Raw genomic sequence first — 16,558 nt, 5'->3', positions numbered from 1 at the left:
CCTTGGAGTGGAGCTGGGCAAAGAAAAGGTGTGAACAGGAGAAAGACAGAAATCGCTTGCAGCCCGGCATCATTTTGAGATGCAGCACAATTTAGGTAAACTTCTGAGCTGAAGCCTTTTAAGGAATGTAGCAACATCCCTTAAAACCGCATCATGTGGAATGTTAGTGCCATATCATTATAAACATGGTGTAAGGCTTTCATGCGGCATCCTGCCAACCGAGGGATATAGGAGGGAGTTGTGTGTGTTTTCTTCCTGAAACCTCCTCCATTTCACCCACTGCGACGGATCCACAGGTGAGCTGTGACACCATCAGACCTGTCCAGATATCCCGACTTTCCCCTGGCTCTAATAGCCACAAGGTTGAGGGAAGCCTAACTCTACCTGCATCATATCTAGACTGGTTTGCTGGTGGCCCTAACTTGATTCCTTACTACCGGTAGTTCTAAGCAAGAGTTGCCATCAAAGCAATTCATGGTGACTTCATGGGTTCATTTTGGGAAGGAACATCAGGGTGTTTGAAGGAGGCGAAGGCTGGTTCAATCAGACATGGGGTTACCAATGTGGTCCCATCCCCCCCCCATATTATTGGGCTCCAAATCCCATCAGTCCTAGCCAACATGACCCTTCTTTGTGTGCCACCTCCATGGGAGATTTAGAGGATGACAATTCAAGAACAGGCCTTTTTGCTTGTGGACTGCTGACCCCAAGGAAGTAGGCCTGGAACCTTCTCCACCGAGCTTTACGGACTGGCCAAAACCCTTTCTCCATTCCTCCATTTTGGGCCCTTCATCTGAAGGGTCGCATTGTGTCGGGGAGGGGGGGGCGACACTTGTATCCCTGCCTTTTCGTTTAGCTATGTTTTTAGCCTGTGTTGCTGTGGTTTTCGGTTTTTATTGTTTTCATTTGCTTTGCAATAAAACCAACTGACAAATATAATAAATAATAATAATAATAGTCAGTGGTGTTTGGACTTTGGCCCTGCAAAATCCAGAGGGCGCAACATTGGCTACCCCCGAACCAGATTAACAAAATGTCCCTCTGTTCAATTTGGTAAATTTCACTCCCAGGGGAATACCCCACATGAGATCTCCATGAATAGTCACAGGAGAAGATAATGTCTTGAAGGCACATGAAAGAGTCCTATTGTTGAAGTTTATCAGGTCTGGCCATGTAATGGATTTGAAAGAAGTCCTCCCAGTAACTATATGTGAGCTGCTTGGAGCTCTTCAGATGAAGAGTTGAGTATATGCGTCATAAATAGCTTTAGAAAGAGGCACATTTCTTATATTACACCCAGAGGGGCACATCCAAATCATGGGATGATATGTAAATTGTACAACATCTTTCTTTTTGTTTCTGAACCTACTTAAACAAATTCTCTTTAAGGTACCAAAACCTTCCAAGAATTGTCTGCATTGCTATTTTCTTAACACAGTGTTTTATTGCACAATGAAACAAGGGTAAAAAAACCTCTAGGGCTGCCATCCGTTTGTAATCTGTATGGATTGTTCATATTTTTGAAATATATCTGTCCGTAATATATGTAAAAAACCTGTTGCAGATAAACGTTTTATGGAATCGACATTTTGTGCACAAAGAAACTTGAATCAGTACTCCATTTGATTTTTAAATGATGTGTTTGAGGGAGAAAAAATTATGGAACCACAAAAAGCATATTTTGCATTTTGCCAGGGTTTTTTTTTTTTTTGAGGGGGGGGATATTTGTGTTAGTCTGTAGCAAAATTAACAAACAGCCCTGTGGAACCTTAAAGACCGGCACATTTTATTATGCTAAAGATGCCACCATAAAATGTGTTTAAGGTACCGCAAGAATGTTGGAATTAGAACGAGACGGGAGGAAAGGTGTAGCAGGATTAAATTTCTCCTGCGGATCCTTCCCTCTCCCCAGCATGAGTGTGCTACAACTTCACAATGCAGTCAAAGGGCTCGACTGCACTGATAGAATGGGCAACAAAGCATAATTCTTCTTTTCCCCCTCCTGTAAAGGAGTCCAGAGCAGCTATTGCCCACTGACATGTAAAATGGCTGGATTGCCCCATCCTTTGGCAGCTGAAAAGGTGGCAACCCTCAGCATCATGTTCAAGAAAAGACTTATAATATTAGACTTAATAGATTCCAACATAATTAAGAGATACCTGTTTTTCTTTTACATCGTGCAACTCCCCACCCCCAAACCAAATGCAGTTATTATGCGCTAAGTAAACTGCGTTCCAAATGTTTTTGTTAATAAAAACTTGTAAAATGCATTTGTTGCCTTATTTTTATGTTCTGATCATTGTCACCCCTGTCAATTCTTCATATTCAGCATTGCTTGGGTCAAGGCAATCCAGGGACTCGGCTACATTAGTAAAGAAAAAGCATTTAAAATGCATTATAACACACCAGATGGCGCTGTGGAGTTCCATCTTTTGGCAACACGATTTCCCATTATGAGGTTTAATATGCATTTTCCTGAAACTTTTTTTGATGTGCCTAGATCCGGCCCAGATTCTGCTAGAAGCCTTCAGCCCAAAAAATTCTCGGCTGCTGCAAATCAATGGGTGAGATCCTTTTCTCACAACCCTGTCACTGGCCAAGATGTCTTGACCTTCAATGCCTTTAGGGTCCCAAGGTCAAAATTAGGGATGGGTGAATCCATCGATTCTGGCTTCTCTCAGATTCTCATTTTTGCAACCTTAAGTTCAGTTATCCACATTTCCATATCCGTTTGTGTTTTTTAAAAAAAGTCCTCATGAAAACCTCAGTGTGGATTTATCCTAGTACACTAAGTTGGTATGTAATTTTACCTAATATCTGAGTAAGGATATAAGGATATAAGAAGATCCTGCTGGATCAGGCCAATTTCCCATCTACTCCAGCAAAGGACCCCTGGACAGTTAAGTCCAGTCAAAGGCGATTATGGGGTTGCGGCGCTCATCTCGCTTTATTGGCCAAGAGAGCCGGCATACAGCTTCCGGGTCATGTGGCCAGCATGACTAGGCTGCTTCTGGCAAACCAGAGCAGTGCACGGAAATGCCGTTTACCTTCCCGCTGTACCTATTTATCTACTTGCACTTTGACGTGCTTTCGAACTGCTAGGTTGGCAGGAGCTGGGACCGAGCAACGGGAGCTCACCCCATTGCGGGGATTCGAACTGCCGACCTTCTGATCAGCAAGCCCAAGAGGCTCAGTGGTTTAGACCACAGCGCCACGCCACCTGTGCCCCCAGTATCTACTCCAATCAGATGTCCCTGTGATAGCCAATCAGATGTCCCTGTGAAGCCCACAAGCAGGATTTCACTGCCATGGCACAAAAACAATACGCACATTCCACCGGTGTACGCATGCAACCACAGCAAAAGTTTTTAAACAATTCCATTGTTAAGATTCACCCTTTTGAAGCAATTGGCAGAGAAAGGGGATCACGGTGAGATGGACTGTAGGGTTTCAAAGGCAAGGAGTAGAAGCAGAAGTTATGGGTAAGGACAAGTAGTTTTTCATGGCACTTAAACCGCATCCTTTGACCATTAGAAACGTTCTGGTTCTCAGCCAGGGGCGGATTTAGGTTTGATGAGGCCCTAAGCTACTGAAGGTAATGGTGCCCTTTATATGTCCAGCTGTCCTTTGTCAACAACAAGTAGTTGCTGTTTTTTTTGTGTGTTGAATAAATGCTATATGGTAATTTATGGACCTAATAGGTATCTAGAGCCATTTGCACACGTTGCCCATACAATCAGTCCATGCAGAATGTAGGCACCCTATATATAGAAATGAGCAAACCAGTGATATTTTAGGGAGCAGACAGGGCCCATTACTTACGTCATAGGAGCCTACACAACACTAAACACTGTTGCTGTATGTAGATTTTATTTTATTTGTTTTTTTATCTTATATTTTGGAAATGTACATCCAGTTTTTTTCCTCTTTGATTTCTTTTTGGGGTTCCCCAAGAGAGTGGGGCCCTAAGCTATAGCTTGTTTAGCTTATATGTAAATCTGGTACTGTTCTGAGCCATGATCAATTCAACTTCCATTGCGCTACAAGTTTTTTAAAAGTCAAAAATTATCCACAGGCCTGAGATCTATGCATTCTTATTTTGACCACTCCATTTCCCCATTTGTACCATCTTCTCATGAGCTAATGGCATAGAATTGTCAGGCGAGATTACATTTTTCAAAAGGTGCTTCAACACTTCACTTTGCAGAGGATGCTTGAGATGCCAAATTAAAACCTGCTCATTTCCTTCCTTTCCCATCCCACTTTTAAAAAATCTATTTAATGAGGTCACTGAACTCCCCGAATTGTTCTCTCTTCCTAATAGCTTGTCACCAATATGATCACCTGAATCATTTGAAGCGTTGACATTTGAAGCCTTGCATTTTTGCTAGGGTGTGTGTGTCCTTTCGATATGCCCCCTCCCCATCAACCTCCACATGTATATGTGCAAAATGAATCAAGGTGTCACAACAGAGAAGAAACGCATTTGGAAAAACCATTTCTTTTATTTCAAGACGTGTGTTTTCGGCTAACAGCAACTTCTTTCTACCGCACATACTTTCAATATCCAAAAGATAACACAGTCATATCTAAGGATTGGGATAATAATGTGTTGAAATGGTCGTTGTTAGAGGAGCAAGGAAATCCTGAAAATTAGCTGCTCTAAAACAGGCATGTCCGATTCCCAAGAGACTGCAATCTACTCCCACTATAAAAAATAAAAAAGTGACAATGGGTTAACCAAAGTTGTTGAGCTTTTTTGGGAGCGATCAGAAACACACAATCGGCCAGGATCGATCAGGGACACCTCGTGATCGACCAGTTGGACATGCTTGCTCTAGAAGCTCTGGAATATAAAATTTTGCTGAGCTTATGAACATGGCCTAGGGAACAGTGGGGACCTGTGGCCAAATCTCTGCTTGGTTCTGAGCATCATTAAATGTCACTGGACCACTCAATTTAACCTACCTCATAGAGTTGCTGTGGGGGATTAAACTAAATATGCTGAACTCTTTTGAAGAAGAGTCAACTTCAAAAATAATAATTCTTTTTTAAAAAAATAGCACTGTTTCTACATCATCTTTTAAGAGCCCAGTTAAAAAAATATTGACAAAAGTTTCAGACTCTGGGGCCAAAATTGCCACATACATACATAAAGACAGACAGGTAGATAACAGAGTTTTTCTGCATGCAGATATGCTACTGGGTCTGTATACCTTTTTCAGGAGGGGGGATTTCACACATTTAAAAGAAAATGGCTTCAATAAACATAATTATCATTTACTGATGGGGGGAGGGGCAACTTTCTATTTTGTATTTTAATTGCTTCTAATGTAAAGTGCCTTGGGTGTCCTTTGCAAAAAGGAGACGAGTAAGTTTTCCAAAAAAATGGACTGTCTTACTATCAATTATTTTACATTTGGGGAATAAAGTATTGTTGGATTGTTTCTAATGGCAAAATTAGATGTGGCATGGAAGATCTGAGAAGTCCACCCCCCCTTTTTTTAATGCAATGCGTGTGTGAAATTGATTGGTGAGGAGATGTAGGGATTGAGGAGTAACCCAGTTAAGTATTCGTATAAAGCTGAATCTATCAAAACTGCACATTCGGGAGCAATAAGCGAACCCAAATAAGCGAACATGGAGTTCTCCAGCCAGTGTCTACAAAAATGCGTCTGTTAGGGGGAAGTGGGCACAAGAATGAAGATACTGGTGAAAATAATGTGCAAAAAGGTGTTATTTTCGGGGGAATCACTTGCAAAGCTTGACATTAGTCAACGCTGCATATTAAAAGCATTGTTTTTAAAGGAGAAATTCAAATTAAAATGACAATGAATTTTCATGGATTTTTTTCAACCTGCATTGCTGCAAAATGTGGAGAACTGAGTATCAGTTGGAAAAATGAGAAGCTGAGAGAACCAAAATTGACAAATTCACCCATCCCTAGGGAGAGATGTGCTTCATCCTTTCCCCACCTATCATTTGCCTCTTTAAAGATTCCCCCCCCACAGCCTTCCGTTCCCCCCCACACTACCGAGGGTGGGGGGAGAGACCTGAAACTGGCATCTTTTCTCCATGGACATTGGATTTTGATCTGTGCGGACAACTAAGAATCCTTGTTGTGATCAGTGTGTACCTTGTGTGGCTGGTTGCATACAGGTATGTGGGCACATCTTTCTTTCTAAACAGCAAAATTCTCACCCCCAGACACCCAGATTTTTATACTTTTAAGTATCACTTCATTTTAGCAGCAAATAGGGTTTCTGAACGATAAGCTCTGTTGTCTAATTTCGCCATTAACTAAGACGCCACTAACTTTTTGTGCTGCTGATAAAAAAAAAATTACTTCTGTAAGCTCACTAGAAGGCGACAATAAAGTTAAATCTAAAGTTATGGCTGACTTTAACCAGTAAGAGAGATCTACAAGAACCTGGGAAGAGCCTGCTGGATCTAACCAAAGCTGCAAACATACCAGACATTGAAAGCAGATCCCTGCCCCAAACAACCACGATAACTGTATTGTGCTAGGAACTGTACCTCAGTTAAGAGTAAATGCTTTTTAGGGATGTGCTTTAAATATTCTTTAATGTTCTTTTCATGCTGGTAGAGATGCATGTTTACTTCTGGAACCAATAGTTGTTACATACAACTGAAGTCAGATTTGGACTGATGTGATTTAAAAACAAACAAACAAAAACACATGGTATTTTAAGAAAACCATTTTGCTTCCATTTCTTTAACAGCTTCGGTCTTTCCGAGTTATTTCTGTGCAGAAGAGTTCTTAATCTGAATTCGAAATCTCCACCACCTTGCTTGTTTTAAATGCACTTGGACAAACTCTCCTGGTCTGACCAGTGCTGTTGCTAAGGTCCTGTTTCTGAATTTGCTTTATTTGTTTGTTTGTTTGTTTAATATTTTTTTTAAAAAAAACCCTCACCAGCAGCTACAATGGGAAGGAAAGGTGTGGGGATGTCCTAAAACAATTCAGTAATCTAAATTACAGGTTACAGGTAGGTAGCCGTGTTGGTCTGAGTCGAAGCAAAATAAAAAAATTCCTTCAGTAGCACCTTAAAGACCAACTAAGTTTATATTTTGGTATGAGCTTTCGTGTGCATGCACACTTCTTCAGATACACTAGAAACAGAAGTGTCAGACCCTATATATATATACAGAGGGTGGAAGGTTTCCAGGGTCTGTTGTCCATGTGTCCAGATAATAAAAATATCGTCAATGTATCGTAGGTACAAGAGAGGTTTGAGTGGGTAGGAGTCTAGGAAACGATGTTCTAAATCTGCCATGAAGATGTTGGCATACTGTGGGGCCATGCGGGTGCCCATGGCTGTGCCGCTGATCTGGAGGAACAGGTCATCACCAAATTTGAAGTGGTTGTGGGTAAGGACAAAGTGGCAGAGTTTGGTAGCAAAGTCCGCTGTGGTTTTATCTGAAATGGTGTTCCTTATGGCTTGTAAACCATCATTGTGTGGGATGTTGGTGTATAGAGATTCCACATCCATAGTGGCTAGTATAGTATTGTTAGGAAGATTGTTCAAAGATTGTATTTTCCTCAGAAAATCTGTGGTGTCACGTACGTAGCTGGGAGCACTGATAGCATATGGTTTCAGAACAGAGTCCATATAGCCGGAAACACCCACTGTAATGGTGCCAATACCTGAGATGATGGGGCGTCCTGTATATATATAATGGTGCCAATACCTGAGATGATGGGGCGTCCTGTATATATATATATATATATATATATATATATATATATATATATATATGTGCACCCTCTGTATATATATAGGGTCTGACACTTCTGTTTCTAGTGTATCTGAAGAAGTGTGCATGCACACGAAAGCTCATACCAAAATATAAACTTAGTTGGTCTTTAAGGTGCTACTGAAGGAATTTTTTTATTTTGCTAAATTACAGGTGTGTCTCTAGAAAAACCCTCTGGTTGTATATTGATCAATCATACCCTATGCTCGTTCAACAAGCGATACAATTCCATCCATCCCCTGCACTGTTAACCATAAATTACAGCTAGAAGGCTGACAGAGGCATAGCGTTCCTGCTAAAATGATGACCCTTCCAACAACTTCAACCGCTGTAGGTTTTGGGTGGCCTCAGAAGTTCTGTTGTGTACGTTTGCCACCTGTTGAGACTGATGTAGCATGAAAACCTAGTGTCCACATGTGTGAGATATTTCCATCGGCCTTTCTATATTTACCTTTCTCTTATCTAATATGGGATTGCGCTCGGAGATCGGCTAATAGAGATCAGCGCTATTTCTGTGCTCGGGTTTCTGCTTGTTGGCCTTCTCCTTCTCCTCGCAAGCCTTCAGCTTTTTCTTGTCGTCACTGGAGTCTCGGTGGCACAGCCCCTCTTCACTGCCTGTTGGCAAGCTGTCGAATGTGTTCTCTTTATTGACCGCCCGGAGATTTTGCCCTTTCCTGCTCTGGCGGCAGAAGTCGGCACATTTCTCCATGCAATTAAACCTGGTCTCGGTGGTACACGCGTACATCCCGGCGGGGACGGCCAGCACCATGGCACATACAATGATGATGATGTGGATGAGCTTCTCCCGCTGCTCCAGCTCGCTGATGTCACTGCCTGTAACAAACACAATGCACTGCCCCTTTTGAGGCATCTGGTTCCTCAAAGTAACACACACTTCATACTTGGTGGCAGGGAGGAGGTCATTGACAGAGTAGCTATTGATGCCGGGGCCAAGGTATACCATCTCTTTCTTAGGGTCATCGTACTTCCCAAAATGGAGGGTATACCAGGCTTCTCCTGGATTCTCTGTCAAGCTGTACCACTCCAAAGTGATCCCATAGACCGTCTGCTTGGCAATCCTCACATCGATGTAGGAATTCTCACCTGAGGCTGAGGAAGAGAAGGAGGAGGAGGAGGACGCCCTTGGAGCTTGAACTTTCAGCATCATTGTGGCTGAGGAGTTGCCAAGGAAGTTAGCAGCTGTGCATGTGTAATTGCCTTCATCCACAACGTGGGCAGAAGGAATAATCAATTCTGACTTAATTCTGTCTTCACTAATATGGGTGGTGGATGCTAGGGAGGGGGAAGGAGAACAAGGACACACATGTTAGTAGTACCGGCACTCTAGATCCCCTGATATTTTAATAGCATGATCCAAGTCTCAGAACAACATAGAGATGTGCAAAAATTCATTAAAAATTGCAATGGTTTCATCTCAATGATTTCAGCTATTATTATTTATTTATTTATTTATTTATATCCCACCCATCTGGATGGGTTTCCCCAGCCACTGTTGGCAACTCCTAACAGAACATGGAAAAGACAATAAAACATCAAACATTAAAAACTTCCCTAAACAGGGCTGTCTTCAGATGTCGTCAGAAAGTTGTTTATTTCCTTGACAGCTGATGGGAGGGCATTCCACAGGGTGGGCGCCACCACCAAAAAGGCCCTCTGTCTGGTTCCCGGTAACCTCACTTCTCGCAGCAAGGGAACCGCCAGAAGGCCTTCAGAGCTGGACGTCAGTGTCCAGGCACAACGATGGGGGTGGAGACAATTCTAAATTTCCCAAGTTGAAAGACAGCTGTGTCGGCCCATAAGAAAAGCGGCAAATTCCATATTGGGGCAGTGCCATGAAAAACGTTGGAAGAGTGTGCAAGCTTTCGATGAAGAGTTCTGGGAAACCCAGAAGCTTGCACCTTATTTTGGTTAGCCTTAAAACAATTTTGCCTGATTGTGGACTCTGGAATTTTGATCCTATTATTCTGAGGACCTCCTGAGCAAGATGGGCTCCTCACTACAATCACCACTAGACCAGATCATATCCGTTAGCAAGAGATGAAACGATGGTGGAGAAGGTACCATAAAAGGGCACAGGATGAAGAAGGCCTCAGATACCCCTACACTTATTTAGTGCACATTATCACCTAGTGATCAAGGAAACAACAGTGTCTGTACATTTCATACACCATGGAGACCCAAGAGCACTTGCTATGAAGAACATGGATTTATCCAGTGACTGTTGAAATCTCAGATGTGACATGGTAGGCCTTGACCGAAGGTAGCTACGCAGTGGCAAACCCTAACTTCAAAAATTATGAACTGTCTAGTGTCATTCAGGATTTTTAAGTCAACAGAGCAGCAGTCATCCATACTGGTTGGCAACTGAGCCCAAAATGCCAGAACAATATGGAGTTCTTTTACCATCCGCTTAAGACTTTCCTTTTCTCTCCATAAGGTCTATGAATCAAATCAAGGTCACTGTTTCTAGCGACAACCATTCAGGTGACTGCAAAAGAAGCAATTAAGACCTATAGGAATGAAATACTCAGATACTAGCTGAATCAATTTCATTTCAACTGTCTAAAATAATTTACTTCAAGGCTGAGTCCAGACTAGGAAAATTCCAGCCCTGTAGGAATCAGTTTAGGAAAGCTACATGCAATTTAGTCAATATAGTAAGGCTGCAAAATTCTAATGTGGCTGTAGCAATCCTCACCCCCCCCCCCGGTTTACGGCTTGGAGGGGGTCAGGATGTGGCAAAGGATTCATTCCACTTGGTTCCACTCAGCTCTACAAGGCTTTGCTGTTAGGGGACCCCTGCTGATAGGGAGGTCCCTACTGTTTCTGCTGGTAACACATGCTACCAATTGGTTGGTTATATGCCCGTCTGTGGTAGCCGGCATAAACTCCCCAAATGGGGTCACTTTGTGGGAAGGGAGGAGGCCTGCCAAGCATCTGCTGTATCCTAAGCCAGTGCAGCTACCGGCAATGGGGCAACCCAGGACTCTCTTCTGTGACAGCCTGGAATTGGGACAGCAATAATCACCCATTTTAATGCCCTGCTCTGCCAACTTCAGCCACGGTTGGCACGAGCAGCAGAGATTCAGTTGCAGCTCCGTTCAGTCCTACTGCCTCCATCTGGAACTTTGGGTTGCAGCCTTCGGTTGTATGCAGGAGTACGTCTCCTTGAAGTCAACGGAGCTTGCTTCCAAGTATAAGAGTATAGAATTGCTCGGTTGATATTGTTAACTCTTGCCTTCATTTTATACACCGTTCAGATATGCATAAGCAGTAAATGGACGTGTAAAAAGCTCCAGGATCAAATATGCTTTAAAGAGTCACAATCCAGCAAAAATTTGCTGACAACAATTTCTTATCAAATGGGACATGGGTGGTGCTGTGGATTAAACCACAGAGCCTAGGGCTTGCTGATCAGAAGGTCGGCGGTTCGAATCCCCGCGACGGGGTGAGCACCCATTGCTCGGTCCCTGCTCCTGCCAACCTAGCAGTTCGAAAGCACGTCAAAGTGCAAGTAGATAAATAGGTACCGCTCTGGCGGGAAGGTAAACAGCATTTCCATGCACTGCTCTGGTTTGCCAGAAGCGGCTTAGTCATGCTGGCCACATGACCCAGAAGCTGTACTCCAGCTCCCTCGGCCAATAAAGTGAGATGAGCACCGCAACCCCAGACAGAGTCATCCGCAACTGGACCTAATGGTCAGGGGTCCCTTTAACTTTACCTTTATTTCTTATCAAAAAACAATGGAAAGGGGTTTCATAGTGACTAATGAAACCCTCTGTGGTGTGAGGGTGGTGATTCGTGACAAGGCCTTCTCTGAAGTGTCCTCAAAACTGTGGAATTTCCACCTCTTTACATCAACTTTACATCTTCCACCTCTCCTTTTGTAACTGAAGTATTTTGTTATTGTTGTTGTCCTCCCTGTAAATTGTATCACTAGTTGTATCTCATGCATTGCTGCTGTTGTTTTATGGTTTGCGGGTTATATTTATTATTTTGTGATTGTTTTTTAGCTTATGTAAGTCATCCCAGGACATTAGAGGAAAGCACAGGTAAGAAATCAAAGGGAAGGGGAGAGAGAAAGAGAAAGAGGGAATGAAGGAAAAGAAAACAATTTAGCTTCCATTGATTTTAGCAGAATGAAGATGTGGCTAATTTGTGCCGGATTATCCTCAAAGCCCACAATTCAATTTCTTTCAATTGGATGCTATACCATGGCCAATGTATAAAGTAATTAATAAGCAAAGTATTACTAATGAAGCAAGTCATACTAGATATAGAGCAGTCATTGTTAAAATAAAGCTTACAAAATGGCACTGCAGTGATGGGCCAACCCTGAGGATGTGAGGAGAGGTCTGGGAGAAGGGAAATATCAGTAGACTTGGCAATCTCATTAAGATGTTTTAAAGAAAATGTGAGAGAGAGCACATGGCATATGATGGATATATTCAGCTATTATCAGCAATTCATTGACACTGAAGCAGTCCAATTAAAATCATTTGATGTACTCTAAGGAACATAGGGTGCTATTTTATATCCAGTCTGACTATTCAACCATCTACCCCATTACAGTCTAGTAGTGGCTCTCTCAGATCTACCCCATTATATGCTAGTAGTGGCTCTCTCAGATCTCAGGCAGGGATCACTTGGTACCTGATCCTTTTAGCTTAGAGTTTCCAAGGATTAAACTCCACATTCAAAGAATTTAGTCAGCCACTGAGTTATGCTCCTTCCCTAAGTCAGCATGGTATGGGTTTCATACCCAAAGGATGGTATTTTTAAGCAAGTCATAATAAATGTGAGCATCCAGGAAGCTCAGCATATCCATCCAGGCACAGTATGTTTGTTTTTGTTTTAATTCCACCCCCCAAAATATTATGGAACCAGAGAAACAAGTAAACAACAATAAAATTTCAATAATATAGCCAACTGAAGGCAGGGCATACAAAACCTAAATCAAATGATATTACAGTGGTACCTCGCAAGACGAATGCCTCATGCAATGAAAAACTCGCTAGACGAAAGCGTCTTGCGATGTTTTGGTTTTCTATGGCCGTGCTTCGCAATATGAAGTTTTTCGGCGTTCTTTTGTTTTGTTTTGTTGGGGGCTTTTTGCCGCGGCAACCCGCGCTTTGCAAGACGAAATTATAGCTAGATGAAGCGACTCGCGGAATGAATTAATTTCGTCTTGTGAGGCACCACTGTACTCAATCTGAAATCATGACAATCATATTTCTCTTGATGACGCAGAGAGAGATTTCTGTACCTCTAAACTGAAACTATGCTTGTTTCATCAGTCTCCTGCTCATATAGAGGGGAGTCAGTGTGGTGCACTTGGTTGTATCAAACAGGACTGAGAAGGCCCAGGTTCAAAGCCACACTCAACCATGAACCTCACTGGGTGATCTTGTGCCGCTGCTATCCCTTTGCCAGTCAATTTCACAGAAATAATGTAAGAACAAAAAGGAGGGAGGGGACAATGTATGCTACCCTGAGCTTCTTGGAGGAAAGGTGGAATATGGATGTAATAGGCAGAGAAGGGACTGGTGATGAAGGTATCTAACACTTCAGCCCTCCTAAATCAACATGATTTTTTAACAATAACAGGATCTGACTGGCTTTACTCATATAATATCACACAATGGTTGTTCACATTTCACCCACCTTTTCAGTTCGGTAAGTGGCAGCCCATTCACAAAAAAAGTGAATAAGGCACTTTAGTCTCATTGAATCCAATGGGCTAACCAGCTTAACTGGTATGCAGTCAGCCCCTGACTAGAAGTTCAGAGACAAATCAATATAACTTTCCTTGGAGTAATGCTTACCATTAAATCCTCGTAGGTGTTTTAACATATAGGTCCACCAGATTGCTGGGGAAGGGCTAGCCTGCACCAGACAGGTCAAGGTCACATTCAGCCCAACATATACAGTGGGATTCTGCTCAGAGGGTGATACCAATGGCTTCATGCAGTTATTCAGCTCCACTTCATGGAAGTACTTCCCTGCTCTGAATTTGGGGCTTGAGCAAGTTAAGTAAGAATTCATCAGAATGATGGGAGGGCTAATAGATTTGATGAACTGGACAAACCCTCGCAGGCGACAGTCACATATCCATGGGTTGTCGTGCAAAGCCAAGACCGCGTTGGAAATAGCATCTCCCTTCTTCTCCAGCTGCTGGGTTTTTTGGTACACAGGCCAGTTATAGAAAACATCCTTGGAGATGACAGTAAGCTGATTGGAAGAGATGTCTAAATAGGTCAGGCTAGGCAGATAGCGGAGGGCATGTTCTGGAAGGACATCGAGTCTGTTGTGCTTTAGATCCAGTATTTTCAAAGCTGGTGTGTCTTGGAACGCTGTCCATGGTACTGAAGTCAGTTTGTTCCCCTGCAATCTCAGCTCAGTCAAATCCTTCAGGTACTCGAGGCTTTTCAGATGCATGACCGTGATGTTATTGAAATTAAGCCAAAGATATTCCAAGGCACTGGCATTAGAGAATGACCCACGAGGCAATTCTGTTAGGTGAGAATTTTCTATTCTAATTTTTTTGATGTCTTCAGGGATGCCCCCAGGGATCTTTCTCAATGGTGTTGACATGCAAAGCAAACTCCTAGAAAGCAAATCAGCAAAGTTAACATATTGCTTAGTTGGTTTTAAATCCATTACATGGAACGACAGCAAAGTGAAGGTTTCTGTTTTTATGACACTGTTAAGAATGCACTTGCTTCGTTTTCATCTTTCTCGTTTTAACACCCAAACAAAAGTACATTAACATCGCCAGTAGCATCATATCCGAAGACTTACTATTTCAGAAAACGAATCCTGCCCTAAATATGAACGTGAAATTAAACAGAATAAAAAACAAAAACAAAATACTAGCAATATTGGGCACAATTCAGCCACTACTTGTCGTTCCCAAGTTTCTCTATAGTCCTACCAATGTTTCTTACCGTCCAAAGTTATCGTCGGAACAGGTACATCCTGTGACACAAGATGAAATTGTCAGGTTTGCCCCATAAGAGAAAAGCAGCAGCAGAAGAAGACATGCATGACAGATGAGATCCATATTCTTCCTGAAGTAAACACTGTGCAGGTTTTGCAACAGACAGAACAACAGCCTCCAAGTAGCAAATCCTATTAGGAGTAATCTTCTTTGACTCAGGGATAGCTACTTCTGAGGACCTGGAGGGATCCTATGGATTTTTGCACATGTTTTTTCCAAACATCACTGTACTAAGAAGTAACTGCTCTGTTAGGTAGCTATGAATCTGTCCCTAAGTAATATTTACCTTTAATTCAATGGATGAAGTGAGAATATAGAATACGCCAAAGGAAATTGCAGTGGACATTCAGCCAGGAAGCCCATGGTTAACTGATAGGTTAACTCTAAACTGTTTAGAGACAAGCTTTCAACATGACACAAGTTCCCAAAATAATATTTTCTGGAAATACAGAAAATGTATGCATAGAATAGTATAGAGAAACAATGTACAGTGAATCTATGTAAATTAAATTTAGATAATGCAAGATAAGAGGAATTTATCTTAAAGGGAAGCGGTATTATTAATAGTAGGGAGTCAATTTTTAATTTTACCATTTTTCTTTTGTTTCGTTTTTCTTTTGTTTTGTTTTTGTATGCTTTATTCTGTAAATTATGATTTGATGATTTTACGCTTGTAATGTTTGTTAAAAAAATTTTGCTTAGGTTTGTTTAGTGAAAAAAACCTAAATATTAATTTAAAGAATTTGTTACTACTTTATGTTTATATTTGTTTTCCTTACCTGTTTTTTCTTTCTTCTTTTTTCTATCATGTAATTTTTTTAAAGAAATGAAATAAAGTTCTTTTTTTAAAAAAAACAAGTTCCCAATATAAGAATAAGCAGGCCTGTTTTCCAGCTGAAACTCAATGAAACTCAGTTCTAGCACCTCTCAGGTGGGCACCATTGCTAGAAAAATAGCACTGAAAATGTAATTAGTTACCCTCCCTCCCCCCCCCCAAAAAAAATTAGAATGGAAAGAAAATAAAAGAAAATAAAAATGGAATCTCAATCTAATTCCCAAATTCCTGGTGGAGGGAGAATCTTCACATGCCTGTGATAAGAGACCAGGGAAGAACATATATAGGCTTTTTTGGGCGGGGAGAGGTATAAGGCTAAGGTGAGGTTTAAACAAGGGGCTTTCTAGCTCATAGCCACACTGCTGCACTGGCTCTGCTAAACCATCTCTGGGAATGCAACACACCCCAGGTGTAAATGACACGATAGAAAATAAACCTCTAAAGTCACTAGATCTTCTACACAAGAAATCGGTGAACTTCAAATGGAGTGGGAGACTTCAGTGACATCGGGGGTTAGTCTCACAGTTTTCATCTAAAGAGGCCTGTGAGATTGATAAAAGGTGGAGCAAAGAACAGTTCACCTATGACATTGTGCCCACATGTCATTATGGATGGCTGATACTGGCTTAGTCATGTGTGCATGAATCCACCATCTGTAAAAAGGTAAAGGACCCCTGGATGGTTAAGTCCAGTCAAAGGCAACTATGGGGTTGCGGCGCTCATCTTGCTTTCAGGCCAAGGGAGCTGGTGTTTCGAGGTCATGTGGCCAGCATGACTAAACTGCTTCTGGTGCAACAGGACACTGTGACGGAAACCAGAGTGCACGGAAACGCCGTTTACCTTCCCACTGCAGCGGTACCTATTTGTCTACTTGCACTGGCGTGCTTTCGAAAACTAGGTTGGCAAGAGCTGGGACAGAGCAA

The 16,558-nt window shown here is 42.0% G+C and overlaps 1 protein-coding gene across 1 annotated transcript; it reads right to left on the bottom strand.

The window, feature by feature from the left end:
• Positions 1-8,269: 8,269 nt before the first annotated feature.
• LRIT2 (leucine rich repeat, Ig-like and transmembrane domains 2) lies at positions 8,270-14,782 on the bottom strand. The gene is made up of 3 exons (XM_035137438.2): positions 14,748-14,782; positions 13,626-14,407; positions 8,270-9,072 (listed from the first exon to the last, which is right to left on the bottom strand). Exons 2-3 carry the CDS (start codon positions 14,392-14,394, stop codon positions 8,270-8,272), a joined length of 1,572 nt encoding a protein of 523 aa, XP_034993329.2. The 5' UTR covers positions 14,395-14,407; positions 14,748-14,782.
• Between the last annotated feature and the right edge of the window lie 1,776 nt (positions 14,783-16,558).

This window comes from Zootoca vivipara, chromosome 5 (genome assembly GCF_963506605.1).
Source record: "Zootoca vivipara chromosome 5, rZooViv1.1, whole genome shotgun sequence".
NCBI classification, from domain to species: Eukaryota; Metazoa; Chordata; class Lepidosauria; order Squamata; family Lacertidae; genus Zootoca; species Zootoca vivipara.
Note: the sequence above shows the minus strand (reverse complement) of the source record. Positions and strands in the feature narration are given on the sequence as shown.